General features: G+C 44.6%; 2 protein-coding genes across 3 annotated transcripts; one reads left to right on the top strand and one right to left on the bottom strand.

The window, feature by feature from the left end:
• Positions 1–22: 22 nt before the first annotated feature.
• Positions 23–13,593, bottom strand: LOC119115655 (calcium-binding mitochondrial carrier protein Aralar1-like). The gene is made up of 18 exons (XM_037240436.1): positions 13,465–13,593; positions 12,978–13,031; positions 10,321–10,463; positions 10,089–10,204; positions 9,550–9,689; positions 8,317–8,463; positions 8,041–8,179; positions 7,305–7,398; positions 6,449–6,533; positions 5,301–5,382; positions 4,327–4,485; positions 3,535–3,587; positions 3,266–3,346; positions 1,981–2,121; positions 1,168–1,306; positions 770–928; positions 601–691; positions 23–494 (listed from the first exon to the last, which is right to left on the bottom strand). Exons 1-18 carry the CDS (start codon positions 13,474–13,476, stop codon positions 317–319), a joined length of 2,013 nt encoding a protein of 670 aa, XP_037096331.1. The 5' UTR covers positions 13,477–13,593; the 3' UTR covers positions 23–316.
• A 167-nt stretch (positions 13,594–13,760) lies between these two features.
• Positions 13,761–21,538, top strand: hat1 (histone acetyltransferase 1). Of its 2 annotated transcripts, none has more exons than XM_037240474.1 (11): positions 13,761–13,890; positions 15,190–15,261; positions 15,336–15,411; positions 15,520–15,640; positions 17,528–17,704; positions 17,796–17,917; positions 18,528–18,632; positions 18,973–19,079; positions 19,507–19,658; positions 20,039–20,155; positions 21,042–21,538. In XM_037240474.1, exons 2-11 carry the CDS (start codon positions 15,201–15,203, stop codon positions 21,210–21,212), a joined length of 1,209 nt encoding a protein of 402 aa, XP_037096369.1. In that variant the 5' UTR covers positions 13,761–13,890; positions 15,190–15,200; the 3' UTR covers positions 21,213–21,538. The 2 variants fall into 2 exon arrangements, with proteins under 2 accessions (XP_037096369.1, XP_037096368.1); XM_037240473.1 differs by lacking the exon at positions 13,761–13,890 and adding an exon at positions 14,486–14,646.
• The last annotated feature ends 1,757 nt before the right edge of the window (positions 21,539–23,295 follow it).

Raw genomic sequence — 23,295 nt, 5'->3', positions numbered from 1 at the left:
ATTTACTTAAAGTGCTTTGAAAAACAGTTTGTAACCATTTATTCCAATAAAATAAATACATTTAAAATGATTGCCCCGGATGAAAATACACAATTTGATAACTGTACATAGCAGACACATGCACCGACATCACCCAAGCGCTTTGGCATCCGATAAAAATTCAGTAACAATCCTTTGCAATGTCATAATGTTCCTCTAAAAAGAAGTACAGTATGTACAAGTTGTGCAAGCCTTGCAAAAATAAACACCAAAAAAAGCTATGACCCATGCAGCATTTTCACGGTATCTCTTGGAGCCACGTACCAGCTCACAGTGCTTACACTTTGGCGACCACCTCGCCAGACGCTTGAAATTTGGGCAGATGAAGGCCGAACTTTCGCTCCACGCCGGTAAATGTGGCGGCCGCCAGACGATATCCGCCCACGTGGTCGGCACTGACCGGAGGAAGGTCCTCCAATTTAGGGGCGAGGGTGGGCTCCGATCCCTGCGGCTGGCTACAGGAGGGAGTTTTATTAGGGTTGAGTTGCTTTGCGAATGGCTGAACAATATGCCATTATTTTTCCAATTAATTGTTCAGCCCTAAAAGGTGAGAATACTTACTGGCCACCAAAGTCGACTTTAAACCATCTTTGCAGGAGTTCGTAGGTCACCAGGGTGACTCCAAACTGCGGTGATGATCGTAAGACTCGAGCTGAAAGACACATAATTCTTCAAGAAAAAAACTCAAGTGAATGTTCTATGTGGTGTAACTAAAATCAATTCGGCTGACCTCCGGCACCCTTCCACAAGGCCGTGAAGCCTTCCTCCTTGAGGATCTTCCTTAAGCAGTCGATGACTCCGTTGTATGTGGTCTGGCCCGCTCGGGCCGCCACCTGCAGCCTGGTCTTGATGACATCAGCGGGGGTCACCAGCGATGCTGCCGGTACACCTTATTGGGAGCAACGGGAATCGAGTGGTGACGCATTCAAGGACCCCGTACAATGCAACAGTAAGTGGGCTGACTGTACATTTACTGCTCAGTATTAATGGTGTTGCTGTTTTGTTGAAGCTAGACAGCCTTGACTCTTCATAATAGCGTGCCATCATGAGCAGCCATGTTTGGAAATTGTGCTCAGGCTAACGGGCATATATAAAAACACGGTTGCCTCAAATGGTGCTTCGTTATACCTGCAATGGCTCCAGCGGTGAGCAGCTGGAGCGCTCCCACTTTTCCCGTGTCGTCTGCAAGCATCTGTTTGGTGTGTGCGTAGGCAGGGAAGTAGATGGCCGAAAAGGGGATGTCCCTCAGGAAGCACGCTTTAGCACCCTAAAAAACACATTTGGAATATGTGCGGGCAGGCAGGCAGGCAGGATTGCTTGGTGGGCAAAATGAGGGCTGTTGTTTTGGCGATGTCTAGTGGTCTGGGTGCTGTCTCATTTCACCTAAGGGCAACTTTCATGATGATGGAGCCCAAAGCTCCTCAAGGCAGAGACATCAATCACACTCTGCTGGCTATGTGCACCTCCTGCCAAGAGGAAGTCAGCATTTTTCCCCAACTATTTATGTGTGTGTGTGTTTTCTTACGGAGCCACACACTGTCTGCTCGACGTCAACGTACGACTGCGTGACTTGGCCTGCTGTGGAAGCCGCAAGAATGTGGGAACGCAGCAGCAGCGAGTGGCGAGGAGTAGGCCCTCACTCGTTTGCTGCCTTGTCTCGTTTTCAACACCGTTTGGGGAAAATTGCAAACAGCACAAGTTACGTTTCATGTTGGCATTTGAAATTCTGATGCTTCACAACAAAGTGCAACTGTGTAGTATTAACAACATCTGTGGTGTGTCAAATTTAGAGGATGTGCATTTTCACTTTATCGTGACTATCTAAAATGGGGGGGGAAAAATCAGCATCCTATCTCAGTACACCGCTTGATGTTTTTGTGTCTTGAGTGTCCTCTTCCGCCCTTGCGTGACAGACAGCCCGACCCAGGTTTGCCGACCCACCTTGTAGAGGCCAAAGAAGCCCAGTTCTCGTAAGACATTGAGGGCGCTGACCCTGGGGCCCGTGGTGATCTCGCCGGCCACCTGCAGGCGGATCTTGACAATCTCTAGAGGGTTGGTGAAAATCACCTGGGAGCCTCCGGCCTGTGGGAAACAACAAGGGGTGAATAAGGTGATCAAATGTTTACAACTCTTTCAACTTTTGCGGTTAAGTGAGTTTGTGAAGATGCTAATGATTTGTAAGCGTTTGCCCTTAATGGGATTTCTGAAATGACGACAAGACAAAAGCCACTTTTCATGGACGTCGGCAAACAGGAAGTAAAGCAGGCATTAATAGAGAAGCGACAGGGGTCAGGTCAAAGCAGACGCCGGGTGAGGGGGCTCGGGAGGCTGTGACCCTGGCACAGGCCCTCTGCCCTCTCGCCTCCCCCCCTCGGGGCACCTCCTGTGGCGGGGGCGAGCCGGCCTTGCCCCGCACACTTCCCGATTTTACCCTCTTTTCCGAGGTCGGGGGGGAGCGTTGACTCACCCCTGGACGGCTCAGCCTGAGGCGTAGCGCCCTGTGACTCAGGCACATTTATCACCCCCTCCCAAAAAGCTAATCAGGCCTCAGGACGGCCGCTGGTGACATTCAGGGCAGGGGTCTTATCTGTAAACATCCGAGCTTGGATCTAAAAAAAGCCCGGGTGTGTTTAGTCATTTTTAAAGTGGAAGGGGGGGGGGGGCATCCGCTGCTCTGAAGATGGACCCCCTCGCTTTTATCTTCTTCACTTCTCTGATGCCAGCCATCATTTGGCAGCCTTTCACAGAGAGTAAAAAAAAGAAATCCTACGAAGCCTTGTAAAATGAATGACAGAAGTCCCCAGCTGGGATGTATCCTGTACACGGTTTGTACAAGAAACATCCTGTGGTGTTACCGCCCGTGTTGGCGGGCTTCAGCTATGCATGCTGCTGTCAAACTCAATCACAAATGAGCAAGAACCGGCTTCGGCCGGGACCCTCAGGGCCTCTCCTTCAATTACACCCTGACAGGGGTTGTGACCCCGCGGACCCCGCTAGCAACCTGCGGGGATCTTCTCCGCAGCCAATCCCGGTTCCCTACCAGAATCTACAACCAGCAAGTGGATGGCAGGAAACACTGCGTGCGTCTCCAATGTGCCATCAGACACAATTTTGCAAATGAATCTCATGAAACACAGGCAATAAATTAATCTAATATAACATACAATTTTTGATTTATTATTAGTATTGAGAGCAGAGTCAATCGAAATATTAAAGTTGTGCTTACGCATCCACCAGCTAGGATTTCACCAGCCAGAGGGATGGAACCATCTTGTTGGGTGAACTTGTCTCTGACTAAATCATTCATCTGGGAGAAGGCGAAACAAACAAAAAAAAAAAAGGAAATGAGACGCAATATCGACCTTGAGAGCAGCGCATTAACATGAATTTGCTCTTGGAGCTGTGTCTTGATTGCAAAGTGCGCCCGCTAGCATGAGTGTTTTCAAAGCCAGTTCTTTGGGCGCACTCCAAAGCAGCGCTGAAGGAATGACTTGCCGTGAGTTTGATGGCTTTCTCCGGGGCCACGCCGATGAGCTGCGGGAGGAGACCTGCAAAATATTCATAGCTGTCATTAGGAGAGTTGGTGGTCAAATGAATGCGTATTCTTTGCTGAGCAACAGGCGAAATGATTCTTGCTCACGTATGACCCCGCCCCCCCTCGAAATTTAGGTTGCAAGTTTTTAAGATTTTGAAAATAGTTTTTTTTGTAAGGTTAAAAAGTCAGTTTTCCAAGCTTAAATGTACTTTTTTTTTTATGTTTTGGAATAGCATCTGTGTGAAAGCGCAGCCTTGGGTGGTTGGAGCTGCCGCATCATTTCATCGTGCGTCCATCATGCAAGCTCGACTTGAACAGGAGCTGCTGAGTGACCGCTACAGAAAAAAAAAAACAGGCCAGCGTCTCCTTCATCAAGTGAGGAGGAGGAGGAGGGGCGCAATAAAGAGCTGCGTCGTTGGGGGCAGCAGTAGGTGGCAGTAGTAGGTGGCAGTCTTGACTTCTTGGAAGTGAAGCGCCCCGAGGCGAGAGTGTTGTGTGTCAGCGCCATTACTGCCATCCGGTTTGAACGAGATCACACGCCGTTGCTACTCCGCTGCTCATTGTCCTCTGGAGGAAGGGGGGGGGCTCGCCTCGGACAAAATGAAAACGCGACCCCTGGCTGTTGCTTTATTCCCCGCTGAAGCAGGAGGCCACAACGGTATCAATTAGCAAAGCGCGCCGCCAACATTAGCACCTTTGCGATGTGCTGCCTGCGCGGCACATGATTTTAGCCATAATGGGTTATTGATTACCTCGGTAGAATCCGAAGAAGCCCTCGTAGCGCAGTACTTTCTTGGCACAGTCGAAGCTGTTCTTGTACATGAGCTCGCCCACCAAGGAGCCCGTGGAGCGCTGGTTCTGCATGCGAGTCTTGACCAGGTCGATGGGATACACAGCTGTGGCACCGGTGGCTAGAAAACAAACAAATTAGGCTGAATGTTGGATGATGTATTGACATGTTTGTTGTATACAATTACGTGGGCTGCAGTGGCGGTCGGTACCTGGGCCTTCGTTAGGGAACTAATTGACTTTCAGAGTTCGGAAGAGGCTGATTATTAAATGTATGAATCCGTGCAGATCACTACAGATGCGTTGAGCTACTCAAACTTGAGCGGCTCTGCCCAACCAATCAGAGGCCAGAAAAAAAGCTGACATAATCAATAATCAGAGTTCTGTGTATTTGAGTGTGTATGAACTTTCATCCAATTCATGACAGTGGCACTTTCCTCACTGCTGAATTCAAAATAAATAAATCAACCAGGAAGGGGGAGGAGCTAACACTGGAATAAATCCTGCTTGCAAACAGCTCTATCAGCAGTGAAGCCGAGAAGTGGCTCATTAACATCCAAAACACGTGGTGCTTTCCTCCAGTCCTGTGATTAATGATGTCTGCTGCGCTGATTTAAATTGTTTTAAACAGACACGCACACACACGCACAAAATCAGCTCCTATCTTGGGGCCAGTTATGTCAGAGATTCCACGTATCAATTCCTCCCAGTGTAATTAGACAGGATTCCAGGGAGCTCGGTTCCGGAAGATTTGTGATATTCCGAAGCTCCGGCTCCGACGACAGCCTGGAGCCACCAGCGGTACGGCCGCACAAAGCGGGAGGCTCAGATCACAGCTCCTCGCCCCGCAGCAGCACAATGGCCGGCCCCGGAATCTCGGGCTCGTCTCGTCTGGCCGGCTAAAGTTACCCCCGTGGGCGGCAGCCGTGTCACTCACCTCCAGCAATTGAGCCCAGAGTAAACCTGTAGGCAGACTCCGCAACCTGGAGCCAGATGGGCCGGGAGGAATCAGGGGTATGCTGAGGGAGAGGAAAAAAGACAGCAGAGGTCAAATATGCAGTGAACAAAACAAAAACTATACAGAAGCAGCTCGCGTGTGGATTGAAAGTAGGTCAAGTGTAGGTAGGACAGTCCCATTCGGGATTTAGCGATTGACCACATGACCTTGCGATTTCCCTCAGAAGCTGCATGTGGAGGAGCTGAAGAGCTTTTATTTTCACAAAGCATAATTTATTTCTTATCTGCTCGCCCGGCTGCGTTCATGTTTGATGTTGAAAGCAGGGGCCTCTTTGTTTTCGCAGCGGCGCAGGGGAACAGATTAGCCCTACAAGCCTTTTCCATGTTCAGATAAATATCTACAAGTGTGTGTGTGTGTGTGTGTGTGTGTGTGTGTGTGTGTGTGTGTGTGTGTGTGTGTGTGTGTGTGTGTGTGTGTGCATATGTGTGTATGTAACTTCTGCCAGACATGAGCACAACACATTGCTCCCCCCTCCCCTCCCTGCCAGATGCGGAGTTGCATGCTATCAAGATTCAGGACTTGATCAAAGGTTTCAAACAATTAGCGTATTTCCGCTAAGGGCAGGCCTTGGGATGGTAGCATCACCCCGGAGGAATCAAATTCCAGACCTCTGAGACATCCCGAGAAGCACCGCTGGCCGGCTAGTTCTGACCGCAGCTCGAGAGAAGCACGTTATCCGGTGAAGGCAAGATTGCTGTTCTCTCAGCCAGCGTGCTTTCCGCCCCCCAACTCCTTCATGCCATTAGCAGACCTCGCTAAAGGCCTCTAAAATCCTTGCCTTTTATCAGCCTGCAGTGGATGTGTTCGAGGGGAGCCTTTCATGGAGAGGTGCAACAATCCATTCCTCTTCTATAAATGTAATTGCTCTACTTTCATCTGGGAGTTTAAGTAATGCACTTCACAAGGAGCGAGGGAGAAAAAACGTGGGCACTCTGCTAATTCACTTATGGAACATCCTCTTTAGGCTTTTTTTTTTTTTGCTACTGTGCAACAAGGAGGTTGAGGTCTTGGAAGAGAAGCTCAGATAAAAGACATGGGAATGCGACGTGAGGTGTCGGTCAGGCTACCTGTCTCTGGGCCTCGGCGAGGCGGTAAGGCATGCCTCCTTCTTCCAGTGGGGCTATCCTTTCGATGTCACTGTGATTGAGACGCCTTTACACACAACGGCAGAAGAGGAAAGGGAATTAAAAAAGCAAAACAAAAAAATAAACCCAGACTTTTGTCTTGTGATGTAACATTTTCCAGAAGATTTTCCTGACAAGCCATAAAAAGGCTAGACTCTTCATTAAAATGTTTGCTGTATGTTTTCCTTGTAAAGCAACATGCAGAGTCACTGATTGGGCAATAACTTTTGCCTTTCCCAACCTATAAACACAACTATAGCGCTATAAAATGACGAAATTATTTGTTAAGGGCTTGTTTATTGTGTGATCGCCACGACGCAACTCATCTTTATTTCCACAACACACATTGTCGTGTTGTGAACCAAGGACCTCCCCCCCCGCGCCACATTTCTACCATTTATTTACTGTACTCCACAAAACTGTGCTGCCAAAAAACACCCGATATTGACAATGTTGGAGGTTGTGGTATATTAATTTTTGTCGCAAAATTGTCATGATTTGGTATAGGAGCAAAGTGATGAATTAAGAAAAACTGCAACAGATGCAGTACTGAATATTAATGTTGTTTGAATTTTTCACATGCATTCCAAAAGTGATTTAAAGCTCAACTGGTGAATTGTAACGCTACCCAGTGGGAAAATTGTTAGGCAAAAACGTGTCAAAATGGAAGAAAGTAAGATACCCTCTGATCCCGTGCCGAGATCTCGGGAACTGATACAAACGACACAAAGTGGACACGTTTCAAATGAATTCACGGCATACCAAATTGCCGTGGCACAACAACAATAACATAACCTACCCCGAGTGAGTGTGGAGACCGGCTAGTTGGAAGAGGATGTCGATTTCCATTGGCGTGATCTGACCAAACTTATTGGCAGCGTGGGCAAACTCCTCTAAAATGAGAAAAAGAGAAAAGGGGTCTCATTGACAATCGTTTAAGGCATCAAAGCATTTCTGTTTATGTACTGGATAGTATTTGCAAATACGATAAATGAAAGGTACAGTATATATTAATTAAACATGCCTTTTTAGGAAACCATAGCTCTAAATCGATTTGTTGATCTACGTTTTTTTTCACGCAGTCCCGACAAAAAGCATCTCATTACTTTTTAAAGGAATGTGAGATTTTATTCCATGAGTGACATTTTTTCCTGGGACTGAAAAGCGCAAGTTACAGAAAGCTCAAGCGATTCCGACTCAATTATTTGCAAATACTACAAGAAGGGGTGGTAGGGGACAGAACTGGAGTATCTTAACAGGAAACACTAAGGAGTAAATGGTGGCTGACAGCACGACTATCAGTTACACAGATCTACATGTAGGGGAAGTGCTCTGATTACCACGTTCAACGATTTCATTTACCTTAGTAATTTAGTGCTACAGAAAATGTTCCCTGTGTGGTCACTCACACCATTCTGTCAAGACAGTTAAACATGATCAAACAGCTACACAACAAAAATCCATGCTGATCAGTATTATTCAGTCGCGACGATGCCGTCTGTCGGTGGTGAGGTGGCGAGTGGGATGGGGACTACCTTTGGTTACCAGCTTGTCTTTGTATGTGTTGACGAGGGTGCTGTAAATCTTGCGGATCAGCTCCATGTTGTTGAGCAGGGCGTTAAAGGCGTTGAAGTAGGAGAAGCTCACCATGTGGGAGGTGCTGCCTCCAGCCGCCTGGAGGAACAGCAAAAGAGATCAGAGGCAAGAGAAAGTATTTTTTTGAACTGGCAATTCACGATCATAACCATCTTCAACGACTGTGCGGACCTGGTGGTTCAGGACCTCTCTACACAAGATTTTCCCTAACTCACAGAAACCAGATTCTCCTCCACAAATGGAGTCAGCATGTGATGCCTGATGGTGGCCATGATGTCGCTGAAGTCCAAAGCCGTGATGGTGCCACTTTTCCCTTTGTCTTTCTGGGCGAACGCCTGGCGGGCGTGCTCCAGCTGCAGCTCCTACAGCAATGGAGAGAAGACAGCGAGTTGGGTCACGTTGACAAAAAGGTGACCGGAGAGAGCAGGTTCTTGTGATGAGGAACAAGGTGCAATAAGTGAGCTGTGAAATGGAACCTTGAAGAAGAAAAGCGTGATAATGTCAGACGTAAAAGTCATCTGATGTGACAGTGAGAGACACTGGCTTTGGTAATCACCACATCTCGTGATTGACTAATGGAAACCATGTCCAGGCAAGCCTGATCCCGGAAGAGAGAGGAACGCTTACTGAGACGACTGGCGGTGTGCGCGCGCGGGGGAAATGATTCAATATGACAAGCATGCAATCAGAAAGGGATGCAGAGGAAGGCCGAGCCCGGGCCAATGTCCGCTGTCAAAGCTCATGTAACCCGAGCATCGCGCAATATCCAGCCAGCTGTTACTTCCTTTTTTTGCACCGCTTCTCATTACCTAATCAGTGCTTTGTGGTTCAATAATTCTTCCATCAATGTTTGATGATTATTGAGACAGGATGCCTCACAAATTGGTTATTTTGTGCAAAATTGCCACGGCCACAAGGCAGCGGTAGAGAGGCGAGATTGATATCAGAAGGTAAGTTGGAAAATAAATAAGGGGGCGGATCAAGTGTGATTAACCGCAAAGTTCTCGCCAGTCACGTTCTGATGTGGTTCCTCCCTGCCTTGGCCTGGCCCCAAAGTCGGCATCAGTGCGGGAGGGCCCACGGAAGCGCCACTGCCGCTCAATAAATATTTGATAACCTGAATTTTCTGTCGACACATAATTGACTTTTCCAGAGTTACGGCTATCCATTTCTGTTGTGAAAATAAAATAAATCATCTCGAGAATGATGATATGAACTTTAAAAACATCCTGAAAAGTAGTGGAATAGGGCATGGCATTTAAGCGCTTGCGTCACCGTCTAGCGACAACAAAAACAACTGAATGTCAGTTTACAGTAAATCCTCGCTATTACACAAACAGCCAAAAAAAAAAAAAAAAACGGAATAATTCAGTTCCTTGCGCCCCGACAAAAAAAGTGCAGTTTTTGATACACGGCTGGATAGAGAGAGAGAAAGAGAAAAATGTGACCTGTAGAAACTGGGTGAATTCTGTGTAGCTGAGCTTCTTGCTTCTGTCATGGCCAAAGTGTAGCCTGATGAACTCGCAGTCCCAGTTGAAGGGAATGTGATGATGGACTGCCGTCTGGCTGAAGATGTCACGTACATTTGCTGAAAGTGTGAAACGCCAGTATCAGAGGAATCATTTGTGCCCAGGTGCTAACCAGGGGAGGCAAATACAGTCATGTACCATTTTTAAAATGTAACCGTTTGACTGTGGAATGGATAAATAAAATAGATAAAAATAAAAATGATTTATTTATCAATATTTCCCAAGGGCATGACCGTTTTGGAAATTCCCCCACCCAATGTAGCATTGCCTTCTGCGCACTGAAAATTTTCAATGGCCTGAGGAAAAATAGCTGACAAATTACGCTCAACCATTCCCTAATCATTCTTTTATATCCTCGTGAGTCTCGTGTAAGAAAAGTAATCAAACTAATTAGTATATTACTGGAAAGAGACACGGGCGATGCCTCCACACAAACCTGTCAGACTTTATGTACATACCAAAAGAAATGTCCCCAGTGCCAGTTTTATCAAAGAGCTGGAAAGCAACAATGAACAGGGCGTCCGGGGCGCATAGAACCGATTCAAAGGCCAAAAACTCCTGGAATGAGATCAACCTGTCGCGACAAAGTTCACGCACTTCACACACTTAGCAAGCAGCTCGGCCGTCACATGACTTCCATCCGAGCGCGAACTGTCTTTCTATAAAATATGATGGGAGGATGCCACTTACCCATCTTTGGTGGTATCAGCCACTCCGGCGATCAGGTCCACGGTTTTGGGATTATGTTGGGGCTGTGTTTGGAGAGCGAGGTAACGCTGCACAAAGTCGTTGGGGGTCATGTAATGCTCGCCATCCTCCACAGCGCTGGCATACTGCAAACAAAAGCACCAGAGCATTTAAAGTAGCTATCCCAAAAATACTGAATCATCTTTTCCAGCACAGCTTGGATGAAAACGCAAGATAAAGCGGTTTGTTTTCATTCTTTTTTTTTTTTTTATAAAAAGGGTGAGTGATTTGTGCTCATTTGTCCTTACCAGAGTGTGACCGAGTTAGTCAAGCCACAAAACATTTAAAGGTCAAGGGATCAGCTGTTTGATTTCTAAAAATACAATCGACTGTATGTCTACGGTGCCGATAGTTCATGTTTGGGTCAGGCTACAAATGACGTTTTCCAGCGTATTGATTGTTTGCCGTTTTTGCATGCGGAAAGCTTGAGGATGCGGAATTGAGATGTCTGTTGACAAAATAAACTTGTATGTTTAGCAGCACTGCGCAGGATTCGAAGGCTTTGCTGAAGGAATTCGGAGGAGGTTCTGGAGTGCATTCCTACGTGGGCTTTGCTAAATTTGACAGCAAAGGTTGGCCTTCCTTTGCAGAGGATAAGTCGGGATAAGCAATAAAGAAAATGATTGGATCCATATCAGGGGTTGCAAGTTCTTGTAGAATCCCATAGCATGTCTTCACATGTCTTGGTGTTCTATGTCATAGTCAGGTTGGAACAAAAAAGGGCCAGGCATCCATTTGCCCAATGTTTCTTTAGAAGACCAAAATGAAAGATTGAGAGGAACTAAGAGAGCAGGACTTGATTAGCAGATGAAAATGTTTATTGAATAAAACCCTCAACATGGGGCATTAGCGTTACGGCCATGTTGTCCTTCAACACTCTGAAGCAAAAATACGCCAGCACTGCACTGTTCTAAACTTAAGACCACGAACACCCTCTTAAGACTTCCAGTCCATTTTAGACGCGGAGTTGGGTTTCAATTTGGAGCAGAGATAGCGGAGGGAACACAAGCACCGCATGAACTGGCACGGCAAAAAGACTCCCGGATTGCAAAGCGGAGCCAAGAAAGACAGAGAGGGCTGGAAGATAAACAGAAACAGCCAGGGTGGAGCGCTTCACGCCAAGTGTTTTCATTGCTCCCATCGATTTCAGTGCAACGAATTAACGCATCAAGTGAAAATATTCATTCCCGGCAATTTATTGCGGCGCTGCCTTTTTTTTATTCATCGCTTTATGATTGTGTTTCTATTCAGCTGCACAGTAGGCCTCGAGTAGTTCTTAATCAAATTATACAGGCAGTCAGAAAGAGCTGGCGGTAATTAACTCTTCCACCTGAATGTGCATCACAAATTACACAGGCAGGCCTCTTATAGCAGAGTGAAGACCTTGTTGAGACTTTTAGGAAGTTCACACTCCAAAACTGCTGTGTATGTGTTTGCGTATCAAGCAGACATACTAACAAACGTGTTAAAAATCAAGGCCCGCTGTATCGATTTATGTGGCCCACTAAAGCAAATAAAATGTGTCTACTTCCTTTCTATCGACAAAGGTTTGTTCTTTCAAATTTATGATAGAAATTTGCCATTTTTATTCACTTTTAACAGATATTATGTTTTGCCATCAAATCCCTTTGTTGACCTACATTTTTGCATGCCACAGTTTTATATGACTTCAGATTTCAAATTAAACAATCATTTTAGGAAAGACTCTCAATCCACCTTCAGCTCACCTCAATTCACCTTCAGCTTTACAGTCAGAGCTCAAATCATCTTTCCGGCAGAAAGAATGCAAATGACATTAATATGGTTTAATGGCATTTCCATTTGAGCCTCTAGCGCTCCCCAAAAATATTCAATGTAATCCAATACAGCCAATCAGATTAGGGGAAAATTCTATTTACTTGGCCATACCTCTTAAAGGTAATTACAGTTTATTAAACCCTTTAATTGTCGATGTCCTCTCTAGTTATGTTCATACAGTGTAACTATTCTTTCTTCGATTGATTGCTGCTTGAATAGATTAAAGCAATTTCACAATTTCTGCCACGGTATAAATCAGGGGTGTCAAACTCATTTTTTTCACGGGCCGCATTGTTGTCATAGCTTCTTTCGGAGGGCCATTATGACTGTCAACCCAAATCAATGTATGAGCACCTCATATTATATACAGTCAAAGCTACAAAACAAACTGACAAATAACTTGTTTTCTAATCAGATGAGTAAAAACTGGTCAAATATAAAAAAAAATATATGATTAAAAGTGAAGACAATTTGCAATTCTAGTAATGACACACAAATTTGATGCACAATTTGTCTTCGCGGGCCAAATAAAATGATGTGGCGGGCCGTATCTGGCCCCCGGGCCTTGAGTTTGACACCTGTGGTATAAATTAATTATAGTCAACTCAAATGACATCAGTGATGTTAGACTTGAAACTGGTTTGACAGCAAACGACAATGCTTTTCAATTGAACATGTATTCAAACATTGTTGAAAGAGTTTCAAAATTAGTCAAAGCATGTAGCTGACATTTAAGCAAACTATGTGCCCCACATCACAGAAGATAGTATGCAGCTTCAGCAAACCACAAAAAACGGTCTTACCTTGAGAAAAACTGCCTTTAACTCATGGGGGTCGGCTCTTTTTGTCATTTGCACCTGTAACACACAAGCCCATTTTCAGCCATTATCGTGCTGCATCTTCAAGTGGTTCAACCGGTTGGCTGGCTCATTCATGAACTTTTTGCCCCAATGATTAGCTCGGATTTTAGCGAAGCCGACACGGCGTAACCGATTCAAAACATCCCCGCAGTGCCAACGCAACCCTCCAGGCGAGAGCTAGCCGGACTAAGCGACGAAATTTCGACTTGGGAGTAAAAATGACAGCCGCGTCAAGACGTCTGCTGGAGGCGGGCGGCGGCAGCGGCCGCGATGCTTCGCGCCGGAGCAAAGTCGCATTTGAAGGGGGTCCGCCACATTTCTGACACACGCCCTGAACGCTCCACAGCCCCCGTGGACGACAGCGGAATACACACGCTCGCTCAAGCATCTTTTAAAGTTAATATGTGACAAGAAGTAGTGACGGAGTCACCTTGACCGCCATGCTGGGGTGTGACGTCGGCTTTAAGGAAGTAGCGCAGGCGCCGAATGGATACAGTACAGTACAGTACTCACAATATGCAAATCATGTGATGGTTCAGTTCGGGACAATGAGAGTGAACTATTGGGGCTTGATGTGCTCACATTTCCTGTTTGTTGGGTTCAAACGAGGCGTGTGCCTGAACGAATGCTTACAAAACGCAAGAAGCTCGGAAAACACAAGTCGTCGCAAATCGAACGTACAGCACGCGAGAAGTCCCAAGTCAGAGCTACAATGTTGAAGCAAATGTACAGAAGGTGACGTCACAGTTGTTTTGATTACTATCCTCTTCCCAGTAGGTTTTGGTTCGACAGCAGGGATGATGCTTCTCGAGTGGGGCTACGTATGCATGTTGCATACAGTACTTGTCATTTTAAGGCAAGTTGTACCTATTTGAATAAACATTTTATACACGAGGCAACTCAATGTGTGCTTCACATCAATAAAGGCACACCTGCAAGCATTGCAAACAAAACAGCTGACCAATCAAAAGCAAAGAAAACATGTAGAGTTATAGAATTACTGCTTAATCAAAGTTGTGGGGTGGGAGCATGTTTTTTTTTAAATCTAGATTTAAAAACATTTACACTCTGACTGACTTCACGTCTACTTGCAGTTTATTCCATTTACATGCAACAAAACAGCGAAATACAATTTGCCCATCATCGGATTGAACTATGGGCTGCACTGATTGGCCCAAATTTGTAAATCTGGGTTTACCTGCAAATCATTCAGATATTTTGTTGAATTTGCTTGATTTGAACATACACACGCACGTCCAGATCTCACATTTATAACCTGAATATTTTTGAAGAAAGAAAGCAAGAATTCGGTCAATTTACCACGTTTTAATCATGTATGAATATTAGTGGTTACACTTACAATAATTATACAAATTACGTTTTAATTCTAATGAATTGAAAAGGTTATTTTTTTTCAAACCGGGAAAATATTGACGAATATGTAGAAGGAAGGAATGTATTATTTAAAAATGCCAACACAAAATACGCTGGGGGAAAATAAAGCAACGAAATGACATCCGCTTTCCCCGGAAATACGTAACGACGGAAGTCCTTATGATTGCGCGGTCTTTTAGGACAACACACTTCCCAAAACATTGAGCAGAAATGGCGGGTATGTATCTGACAGCTTCGTTGTATTGCCTCCGGTTCTAATCAGCTTGCCTTTATAACCACCCGGACGTAGATAGACGTGTGTTCTCCGTAACGCTTGAGCGGGACGACATTTTTGATGTGCACAATTTGCTTCGGGGGCCTGCCTGCTATGTTAGCAACGTGCTATCGGGCTGTCATCGGATCTGTTGTATGTTTAGCAGCGCTGCACGGTGAAGCTTTTAACCGCGTTGCGGAATGCAACAGAGTTCTTTACCTGCAGCTGTTGTTGTCGTTGTTTTGCATAACTATAATACAAGATGTCAATGAGCCTCTTATAGTTAACCGAATCTTGTGATGTTCAACTAATGTCATTAGGGAGGTTGTTGCCCCGGTAACTTACAGGTCGAATACTTGTCAGGCTCCATCAATACTTAGTTCCACAATCGAAACCTCAGCTCTGCCTTGTTGCCTTAGATTTTGATTTCCGTGCCTGCTATTCATTTGATGCTATTGTCATATTGTGAAAAACAGTAATAACAGTGAATGCAATGTGTACCCTCAGGAGCAAACAACATGGAAAAGAAACTGGCTGAATTTAAGTGTGACACCAATGAAGCTGTCTGCTTAAAGCTAAGTATGTCCTTTTTATTGCTGTATTCTATTCAAAATGAATTCATCAAAAGTATAAACACATTCTACTTCACTCAGTTCGCTTTCCAGAGGATGTTGATGATGATGGCATTATGTTCCACCCAGAATACAGTCACCAGATTTTTGGAGATGAGTAAGTACTTTTTAGTCATATGTAGAGCACCACACCTGCTGATGAAGATTCTCCACCTCCATATAAAAGCAATTTTTGTAAATTTGAATTTTATTCCATTCTTTGCAGTGAGGTGGCATTTGGATACAAAGGACTTCGGATACAGCTCTTTTACACAGCCGGAAGTCTGACCACTCTTTATAATGTCAAATATTCCTCCAAAGTCACGGAAACGTTTGACTGCGTGGAGGTAAGATTCGCCTTTCTTTTTTTTTTTTTTAATAGGGGATCTGGGATTTTTAAATGGTTTTCTGAGTTTTGTCATGTGGTGTTCGCAAGATGAGCTATGATTGGTCGTTACTTGAGCCCCAAGCAACCCTGATGTCATTTTTAGTCGACAGCAAGTAGCAAAATGGCGACCCTGAGATGGATAAAAAAAAAAAAAAAAAAGCTAGACTTTGCTGATTAATTCTTATTCCACAAATGAAATATTGATCGAAATGCTGTGTTTAGACGAGTGGGGGTGTATAAAATTTAGTGTAGTAAAATGGTCTAGTCTTCCACAAAATTTGAGTGACTGCCATTTCTTGCTGTAAATGGTATTTAATCGTTTATGATTGAGAGTTTGTGATGGACTCAAGTAAAAAAAAAAGAGGGGGGATCAGTTTCAAATCAATTGGTAATATTTTCATTTGATAATGACTGTAACTATCAAGATTTTTATTGGGATTTTCATTTTTTATTGAGCCAACGTTGAAGCCACAGATGATGTTCAAGATGGCCGCCTGCCGATGTGTGCTCAGCGTTGACCCCGATGTCACTTTAAGCGTTAAGGGTTTGAGTGCAGCTGGTGTCAGGGTGGAGAGCGAGGGGAGTAGTTCAGGCTGTGTCTGAAGAGTGTTTGTCTCCCAAATCTGAGTGCATGCGGACAGTCGGGCCGGGCCGCCCTGCAGCTGGTGAGAAAAAGGACTTGCAAGCAGCTGCAACATAGTCCCTAATCAAATACCTATAAATATTTTTTTCAGAATTTCTCTTGCCTTATCTTCATGGGTGTGTGTTTGTTTTGACTCTATAAATGAAAGTTTTACTACAAAAAAAATGTAAGCTTCAGCTTTTCGATATAGGAAACCCTCCACACCACAAATGAGATTATACATACCCCCTTTGTGCTTATTGTTTTGCAATCAAATACATGAACAATGTTCTGAAGGTACATTAAGCTACAACAACAAAGCCACCTATTCTGAAAGGCTGTGCAATTTGGTGTCTAGTATGTGGAAGAGTGGCTAGAACAAAAAACCTTGTTTGTCCAATGCCTTCCAAGCACGCTCCTTGTTTCTTCGAAACGCCGCCGAACAATTGCAACGCTGGAGAGGCAGGCATTCAGCCGCAGGTGCATTACCTCCAGTTTGATATTAGCTGATGTCTGAAAGGGGGGGGGGGGAATCATCAGTATTTTCTATTAGCCTTTTGTAGTACATTTTGCTGCGACCTTCTTCATTTCCCTGTTTTCAATGCTGAGCAGCAAGGGTCTCCGCGGCGACATAATGCCCATCACACATGTAAATGGTGTGAAAGGGCTGCTTAGCAAAGTGTTCTCATGTCAATCCTTGTGGAAATGGATACAATGCAAACATCACAGCTGAACTAACCGCGCGTTGCGCTGAGCCAAATGTCCGAGGCTAGCGCCCTCCTTTGTCTCCTTTGAAAACGCGGGGCCCAATTCATTTGATTGGGTTCACTTGGCAGGATTAGAGGAGAGGCCTCTATTATGTATGGCCAAAGGTTTATTAAGTTGAGATCAATTCATCAGGTTGAATTTCCCAGTGAGTGGCAGAAATGGCTTATTGTGGCAACTTCATCACATATTCATGGTTTAACTTGAAGAGTAAAATGTACAGATTTAAGTGGTCTTTTCACCGGGCCCTCTGCTCAGCTGACAGTTTTAATCGCCTAATGGTTTTCTTTTCATTGGCACGCACACGTAGGATTTGTTTTTTAGTTGTTAGACCTATTTGATACATTTCTTGCTGCCTTGCCAAGAGAAATGCTCCAAAGATATTGTCAGTCATGGAATTGAAAGTGTATGTATTCTTCTCATAGTCCTTCACTGCAATGATCTGAATTCCCGTTACAGCCCGATGATATTGACAGCAAGATCCGTGAAATTGTTCCCGCTGGGTTCACCTGCAACACGGATGACTTCATCACGCTATTAGAGAAGGAAGCTAATTTCAGACCCTTCGGTACTTTGCTGCACACCTACACAGTCCACAACGATGAAGCCGGAGAGCTCACGTATCAGATTCACAAGGTATGCAAGCTCTTATTTTGCTATCTTCGATTATTGTCGAAATAATACATTTTATCTTGTAATATTCCCTTTCCTATCTTCTCCACTGCAGGCGGACTTGAGCTGCTCAGGATTCCGAGAGTACCACGAGCGCCTGCAGACTTTCCTCATGTGGTTCATAGAGACGGCCAGCTTCATTGACCCAGATGACGATCGTTGGGACTTCTTTCTTGTGTGCGTGATCTCTTTAATTGACCCCCCCCCCCCCCCCAAACTTGTGCACCCCCCCTTAAACTATCCTAAAGCTTTTATTGTGTCAATGAAAAACAAAGCCCCCTTTTGAGACGCTTGTGGCCAATTACCCGGCCGGTTTGATTATATTCCCCCTGTAGGAGAATTGGTGATCAGACAAGAGCTTCTTTTGTGCCAAAAAGCTCTTTTGAATTTTTTTTTTTTTTTTTTTTTTTTTAGGGGCACGGGCAGAATTGAATGCTGTTGTCTTTTGAAACAGTGTCTTAACAGTAAAAAGAGCCTCTGCCAGTGTTTCCTTTACCTTGGCACCTATTAATGCCGACAATGGGCAAAATGGACTGAAGTGATTTTTGAGGAGCTCAGTCCCTCTTTCAGGCTTTTCTCTTCCCCTAAGTTGCAGTACTCCAATTAAGTGCATAATGTATTCAGGTTGCAGCAGGTGTACCGATCCGGCCTGGCTGCTCTAACTTGCCGCTGTGTGTGCGTGTGTGTGTGTGCGTGTGTCGGGGGGTGCAGAACATGGAAGCTAAAATGGACACTGCATGAAAGTGTGCTTGTAAATGACCTGTTTGCCTTTGTGTGTTATCTGCAGATTTGAAAAGTACAATAAAGATGGCGAGACCCTCTACGCAAGCATTGGCTACATGACAGTTTATAATTACTACGCGTATCCAGACAAAACCCGGCCACGTGTAAGGTAATTGCCGGGCCCGCATGAGCCGGCCCATTCTTTTGTATGATAAAGGGAAGAGGAAAATTGCACATTTCTTTATCCCCCCCAACACCCCCCCCCCCCTTCCCTAAGAAAGAGCCAAATTACTGGCTTAGATCACCAATCGTTGGTTTTGTAATGAAACCAGGGTGATTTGTGTCTGAAAACAACTTTAGAAATAAGCATTTGATGTGACTGAATTAATTGTGCTGATGGATCAAAGAGACTCAGTTTTTGTAACTGCCCGGCTACAAAAAAAATTTGAAAAAGTTTTATTGAAGTATTTTATAATTATTATGTTTGTTTTTCCATTTCCACAAAACAGCCAAATGCTGATACTGACTCCGTTCCAAGGAGAAGGCCACGGAGCGCAACTGTTGGAGGCAGTGCACAGATTTTATTCCAACATTCCAAAAGTGCTCGACATCACAGGTGAGGAATCGCAAGATACACAAATTGTGGGTGCAATACCTTTCATTTAAAAAAAAAAAAAAAAAAAAAAAAAAAAAACGACCCTGCAAAAGCGCTTTTGCATTGTACATCGAAAATTTCATTTTATTGGGAATGAAACGTTGTGCGTCACTCACAAACGCTTGAATTGATTTGTCAGTGCTGTGACTGAATCCTGTGGGGAAAGTTAATTTGGTGAGCTGGCATGAAAACTGGCCTGCTGAGGCTTTATTGAAATTTATTCGATCTAAGTTGTTGACATGGCCGCGCAGCAGAGGACGGGATGAATACTAAAGAGGCGTTGGAAGAGGACTTTGGAATGTGGCCCGACGCCATCAAATGCGGCAGATGATTCCTGTTCACCATCTTAGAAACCAACTCGAGAGATTTTCCCTTTTTGTGTTTTCAGCTGAAGATCCTTCCGAGAGCTACGTGAAGCTGAGGGATTACGTGCTGGTCAAGCTTTGTCAGGGCCTGCCGTCCTTTGCCGAGGATAAACTGCACCAAGGCCTGTCAGACGAAATGGTGGAAGAGGCACGAATGAAACTGAAAATCAACAAGGTGCCCCGTCAATAATTTCTTGGTCATTTCCTCACCGTGATGAATGTCGGAGAATGTCAACAGCAAAATATCGAACCAACGATTAGCAGATGCTTCTGACGTCTTGTCACATTTGTGCAGTCAGTTCTTTTCTCAAGACGGGGGCCGCAATTATTTGTTGAAGCACTGTTTTTTATAACAGCCTTTGTAATTTTTCTTTCAATATATTTTAATGTCCTATATTGTACATTTTCAGTATTCTTGAGAATTGAAAGGATGAACAAAGAAGTTAAAAATGTGTGTTTGTTGTTACACAAAACAAAAAAGCAGTCTTTGGCTAACTCGTTTAATCCATAAGTAAGCGTTGACTTCAACTTCTTAAATCAACATTACCTCCACAGAAACACGCGAGAAGAGTGTACGAGATCTTGCGTCTGAGAGTGACTGACATGAGTGATGAAGAGAAATCCAGAGCGTACCGCCTGGCGGTGAAGAAGAGGCTGTTTGGACCTTACAGGGTGAGTTACAGTCATCATCAGGGCAACTGCAATTAGAATTTTTTTTTGTCACGTTTTACTTGGCAAGCTGTCAGCACAACTGAATAATCATCAACAAGCGCCCTAACATCACCCCCGGCATCCTGTTTTCGTGTGACGTTTCCTTGTAGCAGTTGCTTTGCATAACAACCATCAAACATTTTGTTCAGCGGAGTAACCCCACCTCCAAAGAGCCCGAGTAGAACGTGGAAAAGGTCCCACGGGGTAATTTGGCAAGTAGGGATCTGGTGGCCAGATGCTGCCAGGTTTTTTTTTCCTCGAGGAGAGAGTTTGCATGTACTTAGCCAAATGTTAGATGCCGCCGCTTTGTCAGAGATTTATAGCTCTGCTCTACGAGAGCTTGTTTTAACACGACTTTGTCTTCGTGCCAGTGGAATTTCATTGTCGTCACGGTTTTTAATGTCATTCATCAAAAGGTAATTTGGATTTTGTGTTGCCAAGTTAGTGTGCATTTCATCATCTGGGTTGAACAATCAGTATTTTGTTTTTATTTATTTATTTATGTATATTTTTAATGAAACCTGGGGTCTAAATTGACTGTTACCATTCGACCCAGAAATCAAGGTCCAGGTCCATCATGTAGAAACCCGTGTAAACTTGAAAATGGAAAAAGAAAAGAGAAATTTACTACTTTTCGACCGAGTACACAAAGTGCATATATGATGCGTCAACATGGGTAACAAGAAGAATTTGAAGGAGAATGGCAGATAATTCCCTCTAACCCGGTAAACTTTTTTTTTTTTTATCTTGCAAATTTAAAATAATGCCACTAGAGGTCACAAATCATTCCCTCGCTCCATTTTTGTTTTCACCGACACGGCCGCTTATGTTTATTTCTGTCGAGCAGAAGAATCAAAGGGAGCTAACAAAGATGACAAAGTGCCTGCGGCTCGAGGAGGTGGTCTCTCATTTGGGTCAGATGGACACTCAGATGCAACACAAGGAGCTGGAGAAGAGCTACCAGCTGGTTTTGGAAGACTACCGGAGAATCATCGAGAGGCTGGCGTCACAGGCCTGATTAGGAGAGACCAAGAGTCCACCCTCTCGACGGCGTGTACAGAAACCCCCTCATGAACTCTCACCGCAAGCAAGAGGAGACGCTCGCCGAGACGTTCAATCCAATCACCGTTCTAATTGCAGAGTGTTTTTACAGTAGCCGAGTTGTGGCTCGCGGTGGAGAGCAGCCATTTTGTCTGCCAGCTTGTGTTGGTACACTGGAGGATTCGTGCGGCTCGGTGGCGGCGTCTTTGTCCCACATTTGCAAGACCAGTCATATTTGTAGATCTTGAACACTTGCCATTTGTCCCGCTGTTTTGCAGCACTTCAATAAAAATGGGATTTGTAGTTGCTTTGTATTGCGCATTTCTTCACTGATACTAGTTTACCTTCATTTAGGATTGAGCGAGCTTAAACATTTTTCAATACCAATTTCCGCAGCTAAAAGCTAGAGATTGTTTTCTGATTGTAACTACCAAATGTTCAAAAATATTTTTTCAAATGTACCTTTATCATTTTCAGTTTCCAAAATATTCTGCTACTGTCCATGTTCTTACTATGCATTTCCCAGCTTGCTAATGTAGCTGCTAAAAATGTCACTTTGTTCCGCAACCCTCTTATGGCTAATGCAACTTCTAATCGCCACTATTGTGGAGTGCCTCCATGCGCTAACGATTATTATGGTGTTCAATTGAAAACCTTTGCGTCCCTTTAACAATCCAGCTTGTGTAGATCACCGGGAAATACCCGTCATACTTTATTAGCACATTGTCGCTAAATAAGGACTGCTAGGTCAATTTTATCCCCCCCCCCCCTTCCACTTGTACTAAGACAAAACCTTGGAACTCTTCACATCTGTAACGCAGCTTGATTGAACCCACTCATGAACACAAGTGGCCTCATCTCACGAGTTCCCATTTACCAAGCATTGCGGGTAGTTTTTCCAATTTTGTCCAATTGTACCTATGACTGCCTCACCTATGTTTTATTGACTGAGTTTTTCCATTTTCTTTTAAGACTGCAGATATTTTTTGATCATCACAAACTGTCTATTATAGCGCATCAGTGTGAAAATATGGGAGGTGGATTTGTGTGTGAAGTTCCCAGGCAGATTCACGCTTTCATATTTATTTCATGCCCTCCCCCCTCCTCCAATCATGTTTAATCATGCGAGCGATGACTACGATTCCACCGGCGAGACTTAATATTGTGTGAATGGAAGCAACAATATTGAGCTAGACTACAATATTTGGTTTCACCTGCGGTATTTTGCCTTCTAGGCGCCTCCGGCATTTCTGTAGACAGTAGTCGGGACTTTGGACCGGAGCCCAGTCGTACCAACGGACCCGCTAAATACGATACCTGTGTGGAGCAGCGGCATCTTATAGCTGGCAAATTCCCAGGAGAGAATTTGCCTGCTTCTCTTATCATGTTCCCTCTTCTTTTGTGTTCCTTAGATAGCCGCATTCCACGTGGCTAGCGGGGCACCGACCCGGTCCCCTTTCACCACTAAACGGACCCTTTTTAAGATAATCTTTGAAGCTCTGACAAGCAAATCCAAAACACTGTAAAGGAAACCAAGTTTGACATCTTTGAATTATGTGTTGAGAGACGAAATTGAGCTGCTTTCGGAACTGCCCGCTGTGGATGGAACATAAAGAAACCACAAAGTCAAGTCAGTCCATCACATAGTCGCCTTGTGATGTTTTGCTTACTGACCTTCAGTGTACTGTTTGGCCCGCCTGTGTATTAATCTCTTAAATGAGCCGTGGATGACCATGCGAGTCACTAGATGTACTTTCCAATTAAACCCGCCCCATTAGGATGTAATTGGTGCTATCTGAGGCTGCGAGCGAGCCGAATTGGAGCGGAGCGAGAAGCCAGTCCGATGCTATCAGCTCGGAGGAGACAGGAAACCACTGTGTAATCTCGTCAGGTTGGAGATGGCGACTGCGATCGCGCGCGACGCGAATCGGCTTGCTGACGTTTTCGGCACCGTGCTTTTGATCCGAAAGCGACTCTGGGCTTTCTCTCAAGACCCCGGGGAGAGGGAGGGGTGGCCTACAGCAGAAATGGGAACTTGTGATGACAGGTTTCTCCTTTAA

This window comes from Syngnathus acus, chromosome 21 (genome assembly GCF_901709675.1).
Source record: "Syngnathus acus chromosome 21, fSynAcu1.2, whole genome shotgun sequence".
Lineage (NCBI taxonomy): Eukaryota > Metazoa > Chordata > Actinopteri > Syngnathiformes > Syngnathidae > Syngnathus > Syngnathus acus.
This window is presented reverse-complemented; position numbering and strand designations above follow the sequence as displayed.

What these genes read in the sequence shown, in the direction of transcription:
- LOC119115655 (XM_037240436.1), bottom strand. An exon ending in TAAAGGCAGTTTTTCTCAAG is followed by an intron (nt 10,464 to 12,977) that starts GTAAGACCGTTT and finishes TTTTGTTTGCAG; the next exon opens with TATGCCAGCGCTGTGGAGGA. An exon ending in GCTTCTTTGGCCTCTACAAG is followed by an intron (nt 1,307 to 1,980) that starts GTGGGTCGGCAA and finishes TGTGTTTTTTAG; the next exon opens with GGTGCTAAAGCGTGCTTCCT.
- hat1 (XM_037240473.1), top strand. An exon ending in AAAAGTGCTCGACATCACAG is followed by an intron (nt 19,080 to 19,506) that starts GTGAGGAATCGC and finishes TTGTGTTTTCAG; the next exon opens with CTGAAGATCCTTCCGAGAGC. An exon ending in TGAAACTGAAAATCAACAAG is followed by an intron (nt 19,659 to 20,038) that starts GTGCCCCGTCAA and finishes TTACCTCCACAG; the next exon opens with AAACACGCGAGAAGAGTGTA.